Raw genomic sequence first — 13923 nt, forward strand, 5'->3', positions numbered from 1 at the left:
ATTTAAGAAGTCAAAGTGCATCTCCTCCATCTCTACAGATTTTGCTCAGCCTGTGAAAAACAGTAGTTCATCTGACTGTGTAATATAATCTGATATTGAAGGAAAATTCTCTATTCAGAGATACATAATGTCACTGATATGATCTGTGGCTGAATGTGGATTATTATTTTTTTTTAATGATAACTGTAACCAAATCCAATGGGCAGTATCAGTTCTCTAGTGCAGTGCTTTTCAACCTTTTCATTTGTGGTCCCTTAAATTTCAAATGGAGGTGTGGACCCCCTTTGGAAACCTTAAACATAGTCTGCAGACCCCCTGCAGGGGGTCAAAACATGCTAAATAAATTGTGTGTTTACAATTTACCGGTTTTGCCAAAAATTCCAGTACCTTCCTAGTGGCCAATAGGCATACACACATTGTGAATGCACAACACATCATTCCTCAACAGACTTGCATGTGCACTCCTCTCACCCGCTGTGCATTCACTTTTCTGTTCTCACACACCATCCTGCCATTCATTTACTCCCCAGGGGTCAGGAATACACACAAGACTCTGCCTTGTGATAAATGAAGGGGGAGGGAGTAGGAGTAGCTCCCTTTTATGGATACCCAGCCAGCCAGTTAGCTATAAAGTCCCTCTTGGTGGCTGTTCTCTGCTTGCTTCACCTGTAAAGGGTTAACAAAGTCCCCCAGGTAAAAGAAAGGGAGTGGGCACCTGACCAAAAGAGCCAATGGGAAGGCTAGAACTCTTTAAAAATGGGGGGGGGGAAGCTTTCCCTTGGCTGAAGTGACGGGGCAGCAGGAATGCTGTGTACAGTTTGAACCAGGTATGAAAAATTATCTTCCATACCTAGAAGGATTCATTGGGACAGGGAATGTTTAGATAGATGCAATCAAGTTTATTTCTTTATCTTGGCTTGTGGATTTCCTCTGTGCTAAGCTCAGGTATTTTTGTTTTCTTTTGTAATGTTAAACTGGACCCCAGGGAGCCATTCCTGGTGTTTAACCCCTTTTCAGTTGCTCTGTAACATCTAGCCATAGCCTGATTTTTCCAGATGTTTCCTGTCTTCTTTTTAATAAAATTTACCCTTTTTAAAAAACAAAAACAAAAACCACCTGATTGGTTTTGTCTTTTAAAGATCTGTGCATGTTTTTCAATTAGCTGGTGGCAACAGCTGGGTTTCCCTTTTGTTTTCTTTCTCGGCTTTCCCAAAGGAGGGGTGGAAAAGCTAAGGGGCCACAGAGAAAACTTCCCAAGTGAGTTTTTCCGGGACTCACAAGAGGCAGTTTTTTCACTTGAGTGGTGGCAGCGTTTGCCAAGCCAAGATCAGAGAAAAGCTGTAACCTTGGGAGATTAATACAAACCTGGAGTGGCAAGCATTAATTTTTAGAATCCATGCGGGCCCCCACCTTCTGCACTCGAAGTGCCAGTGTGGGGAATCAGCCTTGACACTTCCTCATTCATTCACCCAGGGTTTAATAATTCTTCCTGGCCCTGCCAAAGTCATCAATTCTTTTTCCTCCCCTCTGTTTCTGTCCCCTCAAACTTTAAAATGAATCTGTCTCAGTCCACGTCAATATCCCCTCCATTCCCATTTGATGATGAATAAAACAGACATTTAGAAAGTGTTAAGCAGTTAATACTGACTGTCTTGTGCTGTCATCCGTCACTGTGGTATCTGAGCTTTTACACAACTCATAAAAAGTTGAATTGAAACAAAATGACAGCCCATTCATCCCTTTAGCCAGGTGGTTCCTTTAGGGCTCCATACTGTGCATTCCACACTCCTCCAGCTTTCAGCATTTTTGTGTGTTCTGCCTAGTACCTTCAGTTATTTAATTTTGTGCAGTGTAGAAAACTGAGTGAAAAGCTATGATTGTTGGCCACCATACCATATTTTATCTATCACGAAGTGACAATAGTCACCACCTTTCTGAGGAAGAGTAAGTGTTAAGCTGGAATATTTGCAAGGAGTTAGAATTGACGATTCAGTGATTTCTTTGTAAGTGCCTTTATATGAAAGCCAGCTCTTGTAAAAACACTAGTATTTGTCAAGGATTTATTAAGCCTAATTTGATAACTTTGTGATGGGTTGGATCACAGAAACCCCCTTGGGAGCTGCCACCCGATGTGCAAAGACTACCTCTGCTCCTGTTTTCCCTGCCAGCTCAGAACTCCAGCACCCTGTCTTGCTGAGCCGGACACTCCCGTCTGGCTCCAGACACAGAGCCAGGGTCTGAATCACTTGTCCAAAGCTGCAGGTTTACCTGAAAACAGCTCACAGTAGCGTGGTTGTCTTTAGCACTCAGATGCCCAACTCCCAATGGGGTCTAAACCCAGATAAATACGTTTTACCCTGCATAAAGCTTATGCAGGGCAAACTCATAAATTGTTCGCCCTCTATAACACTGATAGAGAGAGATGCACAGTTGTTTGTTCCCTCAGGTATTAATACATACTCTGAGTAAATTACTAAATAAAGTGATTTTATTAAATACAGAAAATAGGATTTAAGTGGTTCCAAGTAGTGACAGACAGAACAAAGTAAATAAATTTTAGTCTCTAAGGTGCCACAAGTACTCCTGTTTTTTCTTAGAACAAAGTAAATCACCAAGCGAAATAAAATAAAATGCACAAATCTATGCCTAATCAAACTGAATACAGATAATCTCACCCTCAGAGATGCTTCAGTAAGTTTTTTCTCTGACTGGACACCTTCCAGGCCTGGGCACAATTCTTTCCCCTGGTACAGCTTTTGTTGCAGCTCAGGTAATAGCTAGGGGATTCTTCATGATGGCTCCTCTCCCCCCTTGTTCTCTTCCACCCCTTTATATATCTTTTGCATAAGGCAGGAACCCTTTGTCCCTCTGGGTTTCCACACCCCCTCACTGGAAAAGCACCGGGTTAAAGTGCCGTTCAGGTGACATGATCACATGTCACTGCAGGACTTCATTACTCACTTGCCAGCACACACATATACAGGAAGACTCATAGGTAAGTACAGCCAGCTGCAGACAATGGGAGTCATCAAGATTCCAAACCATCCTTAATGGCCCACACTTTACATAATTACAATAGGCCCTCAGAGTTATGTTTTATATTTCTAGTTTTAGATACAAGAGTGGTACATTTCTACAAATAGGAAATAGGATCACACGCAGTAGATTATGAGCTTTGTAATGATACCTTACAAGAGACCTTTTGCATGAAGCATATCCCAGTTACATTATATTCACTTCTATTTTTATAAAACCATATAGACTGTACAACGTCACAAACTTCATTAAAGCTAATCTAAATCTGATGCAAACAGATCTAGCTTTTTAAACTCCTATTTGGGTTCTATGTAAAATCAGCCTTACAAAGTCCCAGCCTGCTGTTTGCAGGGAGTAGGGCACTCGATCAGCAAAGCCATCAACTTCTCCTGAACTTAGGTTTTAATTTAATTTAGCCTTTGTTAGCAAAGAAGTCCTTGAAATGCAAACTGAGTGCAGTCGATGCCTGTGTCAGGTGGATGATAGCAGCTGTTGCCATAATAGGGTCAGGCCTTGCTAAGCAAGCAGAGGAGCAGCTGCAGTGGCCCACACTGAATCCTCTGGGCTCGGAAGAGAAGTGACAATTAGCAACTCCTCCAGGCTCTCCCTCCACAGAGCCAGACCTGTTTCTAATCCTCCCTCATGGCCAGCAGACACCAGCACAGAGCTCTCCTGTCCTGTAGTTCCCACATCAGCAGGCCATAACCTCTTTCTAAGGAAGGAGAAGAGAAGATACATGCTCCTTTTTATCTACTGCACCTCCAAGGATCCCAGTATAACCTTCTTGTGGTGCTGGCACGCACAAGGTGCACAAAGGGGCATGCAAGGTCCCAAAAGAGAAATAAGCTTTTCATTAAAGATAACTCTGGAGTGATCCAGTAGCTCTATCAACAGGTGTGACAAGACTTTCAACATTGACCCTCCAGCGTCCCAGCAAAGCACTTGAACATACACACAACTTTGAACACCCAACTAGTACTGCTGACTCGAGCATTCACGCTACTTTTACATGTGAGTTAAAGTGCCTACAAGGACAAGAAGATCCCTAGGGCCTCCAAACTGTTAAGGACATGATGTGGCAAGTGGAGAAGTGAGGCACCTGCCATCGGAGAACAGGTGCTGATATGACCTCTGGAACTTGCAAAAGATGCTGCTGAAAGGCAATAGTTTGGTGGGACAGGGTAGAGATCTGTCTTGTTTCACTGTAAATTGTGCAAGTGACCTTTGGCAATTTGAAAACTCTCCAGTCTGCACCTCAGTGAGTCCCTGTGCCTACTAAAGCAGTCATGAGAGATTTCCTTCTCCCAACCCTTTCCACCTCCCCTTCCAACAATGGAAGAAAATCACTCTGGGCTTGTCTACATGGGGACATTTAGGAAAGTAAATTTAACTAAAAGGTATAATTGGGATTTAAAGTAGTTGAGTTAAACTGCATTAAACCCCTGTGAGGACACTCTTTCAGAATTAGGGCAGGTCTATGCTTAAAATGCTGCATCGGGACAGCTGCGTCGTAGCACTTAAGTGAAGATGCTCCTACATTGATGGGAGAGCTTCTCCCATTGGTGTAGTTAATGAACCTTTGGCAGATGGGAAAAGCTCTCCTGCTGACACAGGCCCCTCTGTAGACAGTGCTAGGTCAGTATAACTATGTTGCTTAGCGATGTGGATTTTTCACACCCCTGAGTGACATAGTTATACTGAGTATAGACCTGGCCTTGGTGTCCAGACAGGGGTTTAATGCAGTTTAACTAAGCCACTTTAAATTCCCACCTGTTAGGGCTTTTCTACACAGTGCAGTGCACTCTACAGAGGTGTGACTCGTAGTGCACTGTAACGTTACAATCTAAGTGCCCAGTGTAGATCCTGTTGGCATGAGCTAAAAGATACCCAGTGTTCATTGATGTAGTCACATATGAAATGAGACAACGTAATCTGCTAGGTGCAGTGTAACTGTCTTGCTGAGCTGGCCATATAGCATATAAATACTGTGGGGCGCTGTGCCTCTCCCTCTGAGCGTGAAAATGGAAAGGAAACTAAAACTAATTAGCAGAGATGGTGGTGGATTTGTTTAGATTAAAACACAGAAGGCCACCTGAGCAGTTGTCACTATATATCATGGATGACTTTTGTCTCTGGCATGCTGCTGAAGGAGACCACAAGTGGTAAGTGGCTGGTAATTTTGGTTCATGCTTGAAACTGATATAAGAAGTTCTTAAACTGGACTTCAAAGGAAGTTCCTTAAGGAACTTGCATCAAATAATAGTTCAGTAGACACAAGGCAGGAGAAGTCTTCTAATCATGCATAATGCAGAGGATTGGATAGGAGTTGTGTGATGGGGAGCCTCCAAACAATAACTGTATACTCTTGAGATCCAGTCCTGCAAAGACTTAAACTAAGCACATGCATTATACACACAACTGGTTCTGGTGAAATCAATGATATAATTCCCATAGCTAAGCACATGACATGCATAAATCTTTACAGGATTAAGACCTGGGCCTATAATTGGGAACAACAAACCTGGATAATTTTTTCTTGGCAAGTTTAAAGAGAGAAACAACTAAATCAAATTCAGGTTTAAATTAGAGTAAATGGTGGATTCTCTGAAACTTGAAATCTTTAAGTCATGGTTTGAGGACTTCAGTAATTCAGCCAGAGGTTATGGGTCTATTTCTGGAGTAGGTGGGTGAGGTTTTGTGGCCTCTGATGTGCAGGAGGTCAGACTAGATGATCATAGTGGTCCCTTCTGGCCTTGAAGAAAAGGGAAGGGAGAGTGAGTAGCAGCCAAAAGTGTGTGTGTGGGGGGGGGGGGGCGGGGGGGGAGGTCTAGTAGTTGGAGGTGGTACGGGTAGATGGGTGCTCTTGAGTTGTTAGCATCCAATAAAACTGGTCATATCCTGGTCCCAGTGTAGTCAGTGGGAGTTGTGCTGCTGACCTTAGTGGGGCCAGGATTTTACCCTTGGAATCTTCACCCAGCAGGAAAGTGCAGATTTGGGTAGTTTCCCTCACTACAAATTAACTGAACTCCTGGCATAGGACAAGATACATAAAGGGCAAGCTTTTTCTTTAGTTCCTGTATCCTGGTTTCATTCTGCAGCAACTCTTCCAGTACGGAGCTGAAATATAATGACACACATTGTGTACTGACGTTCATTGAAAAAAATTAACAAAAATATATTTGAAACTTTGGCCTTTGGGGGTAGGCCTTTCGTTTCCCGGTGTGTCTATTTAATATCACTTAATTCTTTTGCTGGATGCCATTGCAGGAACAGCTTAGACATGTTTTTTTTCCCCCCAAGTTGACAGAGCAGATTGCACCAATATTTGTCAAAGGCCACATCCTGCAAAAGCACTTCTGACTTGTTCTGTTGTAGGGTTGTTTTTTTTTTTTTTTTTTTTTTTTTGAGATCAGCTTTATTTTGTAACTAAGTAGATGCACTGAGCTAAAAGCTTTTGTTTTGAAGCATGATGTGAACAAAATTATACCAATAAACAATACATCTAAATAAGTAAACAAACATACACAGTAACTTCTAGTCATGTGGTATTGTGTCAGTTCTGTTTTCAGATAGCAGGAGGAAGTTGCCTATTGTTCTTAAGCCAGCTGGTAACTGACACCACATTTGTGGAACATAGGAACAAAAGGCTTTTGTTCACAATTTGTATTCCTCTAGAACATACCAATTTCAAAGCCTAAGTAGAACATAGTGTATGAGCAGGCCAATTTGAATAGAACAATCTGGTGAGTTCAATGAGTTGGTACAAATCCATAATTTTAAATTAAAATAAAAAATGGGACTACAGGTAGTAATTACTCAGGAGGATTACAGTTTGCAACATGAATGGACAAAATGCTCCCATTGCATCTCCTTGCTCCTCCTGTATACGGGCTCACTCTGATCACAGTAGGATATTGAAAAACGTGTAAGCATTTCACTGTCCTTCTCTCTGAGTTGGAGTTGAAAGGAATGCATTTAATTTAGAAACAACAGTACTGAGGTGTCCACTTGACGGCAAACAAGAGCTCTTGGTAAAGGAAGCAATGGTACTCTCTAATCCTTGTGACAAAATAAAACACTTCCTGAAAACAAAATAGTGTTACTCCATGCAAAATACCATTGGTCACCTCTAATACAGTATTGCTGTGTATGAGAACTAGAAATGGTTTAGCCATGCTCAACTCAGTTGAGACTTAAGTCCAGTTTTTTTGTAGCCTAGATATACCTAATTAGGATCCTCACAGGGAAGCAGTATTTTGTCCTAATATGCTGCTCCCAAGGTCAGACCTCACTATTGGGTGCTCCTCCACCTCACTGTTAACAAGCAGGAACACAAATGTAACTGCAGAAATTTTGGCGCACCCAGTTTTACTGGAACTTCCCTCAGTTCATTAAATTGCATGGACAAAATCCTAAGAAGTTTGGATCGTCCTGAAACAATTGAGCCAAGTAACATTTTGTAAAAAAAAAAAAAAAATTAAAATATTTTGGTATTCTTTTGTAGTAATATGCTAACTCTGTGTGTAATGGAAGGTTTAAATTCCTGTTGATTTGAAACTGACATGTTCCGGGATGGGCCTCCACCTTCTTAATTTATGTTATTTAGGTGACTCCATAGTTAAGTTGTGGTCATCCCATTTTATAAATGTGGAAGATGAGAACTGTTTCTAGAAATTAGAAGTATGGGACAAACACGAAAATAAAAAGATTAAATATATTGAGTCTTAAAACTTTTTTTCTTTCGGCAAGTAAGTGTGTGTGTGTGTGTGTGTGTGTGTGTGTGTGTGTGTGCGTGCGCATTTTCAGTCCTTTCTCACGGAGAGCCAGTTCATTTTTGGAATGTCCAAATTGACACACCGGTAGATGCCTAACTTTTGTTTCAAGTTATTTTCTTCAAACTTCTTAGCTACTGACTAGCACTTGATTCTTACTCCTGACACTTTTAAAATTTACTGTAAACTTGTGGTGTTTATATATGTAAGCATGTATTCCAATTCTGTTCTTTTTCAGGTAGTGGTGCTACAGCAGTAGTCCAGGCAGCGCTATGCAACCCCAGACAAGAACGTGTAGCAATAAAGCGAATCAACTTAGAAAAATGCCAGACCAGTATGGATGAATTGCTTGTAAGTAAATTCAAAGAGAAAAATGTTGGTGGGCAGCTCTTTTTTTGCCTGATCTGAGATTTTTTATGTAGAAAACAGGTTAAAAAGGATCTGGGAGACATGTGCCACTGCACTAATAAATGAACTGTATCCAGATCATCCAGTAACTATACTACCATACAATATTTCAAATGTGCAAAAACCAGACATGCAAAGATTGGATATTTCAGGATTGTATGTGTTGAGGCCTTTGGAAGAGCTACTCTAAGCCGTAGCCATTTCTTACAAGTGACTCTGTCTTCAGGAGTTTGAAACTTGACCATAAAAATGTTTGAACTTCATATGTTAAGACTACTTACAAAAAGAAATTCATGTCTAAATCAAAACTTACTTACTATTTTTGGGGGGTGTGTGTGTGTGTGTGTGTACACACATTATTTGGGTTAAAAATCCCAATGAAGAATGGCAGCATTTTAAACAAACAAAAAGCCAGTTGAAGTTGCAAGTTTTGGAAAAATAATAATGTCTGTATTTGGTCTTAAAATGGATTACAGCACACCTTAAGAGCATATCTTTTCACATATCAGGATTTTCATATCACAGACCTAATATGGGTTTGTGCCATTTAGCTTTAATCCAATAGACCATACCAACTGCTTTAGAAACTCTTGTTTGGATCACTGATCAAAGGAATACAGACCTTTTTATTTATTTATTTATTTATTTATTTTTTTAAAGTGCGTTTTTATACAATAGCCACTTTAGAATAGTAGGAGTGTAATAGGTTAATGCACCAGTGATGGCAGTCTATCAGGTGAGTGAACTCTTTTAGCAGACTTTCATAACTCTCCTTCTATTCAGGTGCTTATAAGACCAATCACCATGCTATCTAGGCAGCATGACAAGAATCCAAGAATGCCAAATATTTCCAAAAAAGAGAGTGTTACTTTCTGCTTCTCAGGTTGCTGTTACCGGGAGGGTGTGGATTTTTTATTTTCTAATGAAGAAACTTGTAGTTCTTCTTCAAATGCTGTTCCCTATGTATGTTCCACTGTGGGGTAGGCATACGCTCTGTATACTGGGTTCTTCAAGATGTGTGGTCCACTAGATACCCTCCTTCCTTTCTGCTTCGGATTATTCTCTGATTTGTGGTGGAGAAGGAACTGGAGAGATGGTTGATCCGCTCTGCCTTTTATCCCTTGGTCAGAGGCATGAGGTGATCAAGAGACACTGCTTTCAAAGTTTTCTGGCTCCAGGCTCATGGAGTGCTTGCCTACCCACAGTGGAATGCAGATAGAGACCACATACCTTGAAGAACCTCCAGTTACTATAAGGTAAGTTAAATTTCTCTTGGAAGAGAAATGGTCTCCTTGATGTGGAAATGCCAAGATAAAGGTGTCTTGACTATTACCCTTGATACTGAGGACTTGGCTACACTCGTGAGCAATAAAGGAGCCCCGGGCGCACTAGCTCACTCCCCAGCCTCACTGGCAAGGTACGTAGAATGCTCTGACTCCACGGCTACAGCGCTGCTGGTACTTCACCTCGGCGAGAGGAATAATGTTTGCTGCACCTTGGCTACAACACATGGGCGTCAGTGTGAATGAGGTGTTGGGTTACTGCACTCTGATCGGCCTCAGGAAATGTCCCATAATCCCCTTAAGTCAAGTAGCCACTCTTGTCATTGTTTTGAACTCCTGTAGGAATGCGGAAATGCCCTTTCAAAGCTCTGTTTCTGACAGCAGGCAAGCAAGCCGTGCGTGTGTGCGTGAGAGAGAGAGAGAGAGGCGGGGGGGGGAGGTCTGCTGCTGTCTGAACTTACAAGACAGCATGCTGACATGCTCTCAGCCCCCCAAAAACCTCACTTTCTCCCCCTACATACACCCAACACGCTCCCTGTCACACTCCACCTCCCCTCCCCCATTTGAAAAGCACGTTGCAGTCACTTGCATGCTGGGATAGCTGCCCATAAAGACCACTCCCAATGCCATTGCAAGTGCCGCAAATGTGGCCATGCCAGTGCGCTTGCAGCTGTCAGTGTGGACAGACTGCAGCGCTTTCCCTACTGCGCTCTACGAAGGCTGGTTTAACTCACAGTGCTCTACATCTGCAAGTGTAGCCATGCCCTCACACAAGTTGGGCTCAGCCATCTTCCTTCTGATAGTATATCCTGTCGTCTTGGGCTCTCCACTGCAAATGTTCCTCATCTGGTTCTTGATGGCCTTCCCCTTAGTTTGTCCACCCCTGCACTGTATAATCCTATGTCCTGGGGGCCGCATCCGGCCCTTCAGATGTTTTAATCCGGCCCTCGAGCTCCTGCTGGGGAGCAGGATCCAGGGCTTGCCCCGCTCTGGTGCTCCAGCTGGCGAGCGGGGTTGGGGGCTTGCCCTGCTCTGTGTGTGCTGTGGCTCTGCACGGCTCCTGGCAGTAATAGCATGTCCCCCCTCCAGCTCCTACATGTAGGGGCAGCCAGGGGGCTCTGCACGCTGCCCCTTGCCCCTTGCCCCTGGCACCGCCACTGCAGCTCCTGTTGGTCAGGAACTGCGGCCAATGGGAGCTGCGGGGTGGCGCCTGCAGACGGGGCAGCGCGCAGAGCTGCCTAGCCATGCCTCTGCAAAGGAGCAGGAGGGGAGACATGCAGCTGCTTCTGGAAGCTGCTTGACGTAAGTGCCACCCAGAGCCTGCACCCCTGACCCCCTCCTGTGCCCAAACCCCCTGCCCCAGCCCTGATCCTCCTCCTGCCCTCCAAACCCCTTGGTCCCAGCCCAGAGCACTCTCTCCTACACCCCCAATCCTTCATCCCCAGAGCCTGCACCCCTGGCTGGAGCCACACACCCCTCCCACACCCCAACCCCCAATTTCATGAGCATTCATGGCCCGCCATACAATTTCCTTACCCAGACGTGGCCCTTGGGCCAGAAGGTTTGCCCACTTGATATAGTGTGATGTCTCAACCAGTTGTAGCTGTTTTCAAGAGGATTGTGGTAGAGGAGTTGTCTTCTGAGGCAGCTTAATTCCAATGTGTTTGGGCTCTGTAGATAATCAGAGCCTTGAACTGGACCTGGGAGGGGAAAGGACTCCACTGGAATGTGGTGTGATGTGTTAGCACATGCCCACTACTTCACCCAACCCCTCCCAAAAGTGCTAAGAGGCTTTATTTTAAAGTACACCTTTACCCCGACGTAACATGAATTCGGATATAACGCGGTAAAGCAGTGCTCCGGGGAGGCGGGGCTGCGCACTCTGGTGGATCAAAGCAAGTTCGATATTACACGGTTTCATCTATAACACAGTAAGTTTTTGTTTTTTTGGCTCCCGAGGACAGCGTTATATTGGGGTAGAGGTGTAATATGAAACAATCTTTCTTAAACTGGCTCTAGAGGTAACTCCGAGGGAAAGGGTTAAACAATCCCAATCTTTTCAAAAGGGATTAGTGCCTTCTCTTAAGGGCTACCTTCTTGTAAAACATTCTCTGTCAGGGCTTGAGGTATCCACATGTCTGTCTGTCAATGCTAAGATATCTTGCCTGTCTGCCAAAACAGAGGCAGTTTATCTGGACCTTTTGATGCCATATTGCCTTCTTCGTTCCCCACACTTTTTTACCATATTAATGATGGTAATTCTGCCTTTATGTGCAAACAGCTTATTTCTCCTTCTGCTACTGTTCTACTTGAGCCAGAAATTCCCTCCCACACACAGTTTGGTGGCTACACGTGACTGTTGTCCTCCCGTGTTGACTCTTCCAAGTGCATGTTTATAATCTGTTTGAGAGTCTTTAGTCAAATACATTAAAAGGCAGAGGACCCTGATAATTGTTAGCTCTGTTCTAGCATTGTGACTTCACGGTTTCAAAACAAGATACACACACACACACACACACACACACACACACACACACACACACACACACACACACACACACACACACACACACACACACACACACACACACACACACACACACACACACACACACACACACACACACACACACACACACACACACCATTTATCCCTAAACTATTTGATTGCATCTGTACAAGTACTTTGATTTCTATGTATAGCACTTCGAATATATTTCCCAAGCATTCTATGAGAGCTCTCCTTTTTGAGAATACTGATTGTGTTAAACACTGTACTCTACTAAGAATGCAATTCATACAATAACTATGATAAATATTTTCCATAGGATGGTAGTGGCTTTTATAATGGGCGAGCACAGAACTGCATTTAATAAGTAACTTATTAGGTAGCTCAAGAATTAAATACTTCTGTTTACAGTGTGTTCTTTACTTTCTAATATTAAATTGTACTTGAATTTCTTTTGTGCTAAATGTCCGCTTCATTTTGCAAAGTGAGCTCAATTAACAATCTTAAGCTGCTGCATTTTAGAAAAAGACTTCAGTAACTTGATGTGCAAATAGAGATCTTATGTCACTGCTGGTGTCTGCAGAATTGTCGTCTACCCTGTGAATCCAGCTGTTTGCTACCAAATGTCAGTGCCAGGGGGTCCTTGTCTTCATCAACTCAGGCAACATCTACACTATAAGGACTATAGAAGCACAGCTACGGCACCATAGCTGTGCCGCCATAACCCTGTAGCATAGACACACCCTACAGGGATGGAAAAGTGTTTTTTTTTTTTTTCCCATCACTGTAGGAACTGCAGCTCTCCGAGTGACAATAGCTAGGTCAACCAAACACATTCTTACATTGACCTAGCTGTGTCTGCATTTGGGGTTAGGTTGGCATAGCTACAGCGCTCACCCCTGAGCAATGGTAGCTATGTCAACCTAAGTTTTAAGTGTAGACCAGCCTTCAGTCTCAGCCAGGGAAACAAAATTTCTATAGGCATATTAAATGCCATATTAACCAATTTATTTGGACATAAACTTCTGTGGATTAAAAACCCACTTCTTCAGATGCATGGAGTGAAAATTACAGGTGCAGGCATACTGACACATGAAGAGAAGGGAGTTACCTCATGCATCTGAAGAAGTGAGGTTTTTTTACCCACGAAAGCTTATGCCCAAATAAATCTTTTAGTTTTTAAGCTGCCACCAGACTCCTTGTTTTAAATATAGTGAAAGTTGCCATTACTGTTTTGAATAAGAAGAATATTCCCAAATAAAGTTCTTACCAAATGCTACAAGGGAAGTCAAACTTTGGCTCCATAATGATTCTGTGAAGTGAAGAAGGATGGTCTACTGGAGGAGTCACTGGACTCCGATCTGGATTCAGTTCCCTTTTCTGCCACAGATTACCTGTGTGACCTAGGACAAGTCATCTGATCTACCCTGTGCTCATGGGGTACTTGCTATCTCTCACACAAGTGTTTGTGGTGATGAAATCTATTAATGAATTAGGTGCTCAGATTCTATGGCGAAGGCTAGATAGATAGATTTCTTCTAAAATAGTAACATTTAATGTTACTATGACTCTTGTTAGCCATTATTCTAATAAAATAGACATCTGATTTTACAATTTATAAAATGGGGCTACCAATGACTGCCTCGACCCCATAGCTATTCATCATGACTTGATAATAAATTCTAAAGTTGAGACCTATTTTTATGGGGGCGGGGTATGTGTGCTGTGTGTGGGGTATGTGTGTGCTGTGTGTGGGTTTTTTTTTTTTTTTTTTTTTTTTTTTTCCGCTTAATTTCTGCATATCGCTGTGCTTGCAAGGAAGAAGAGAAACTCCTACAATTTCTTGAGTACACATGGGTTTGAACTACTTTTAATATATAGGGTCAGCTTGCTGTTTGTTTTGCACTTCTGTATT

General features: G+C 42.8%; 1 protein-coding gene across 2 annotated transcripts in view; it reads left to right on the forward strand.

The window, feature by feature from the left end:
- Positions 1 to 13923, forward strand: part of STK39 (serine/threonine kinase 39) — a 160463-nt gene that overhangs the window by 34258 nt on the left and 112282 nt on the right. For both annotated transcript variants that reach the window (XM_054043774.1, XM_054043776.1), the window contains exon 2: positions 8047 to 8159. In XM_054043774.1, the coding sequence (XP_053899749.1) occupies positions 8047 to 8159 (113 nt within the window). The remainder of the gene's footprint in view (positions 1 to 8046; positions 8160 to 13923) is intronic.

The sequence above is a fragment of the Malaclemys terrapin genome, chromosome 11, assembly GCF_027887155.1.
Source record: "Malaclemys terrapin pileata isolate rMalTer1 chromosome 11, rMalTer1.hap1, whole genome shotgun sequence".
Lineage (NCBI taxonomy): Eukaryota > Metazoa > Chordata > Testudines > Emydidae > Malaclemys > Malaclemys terrapin.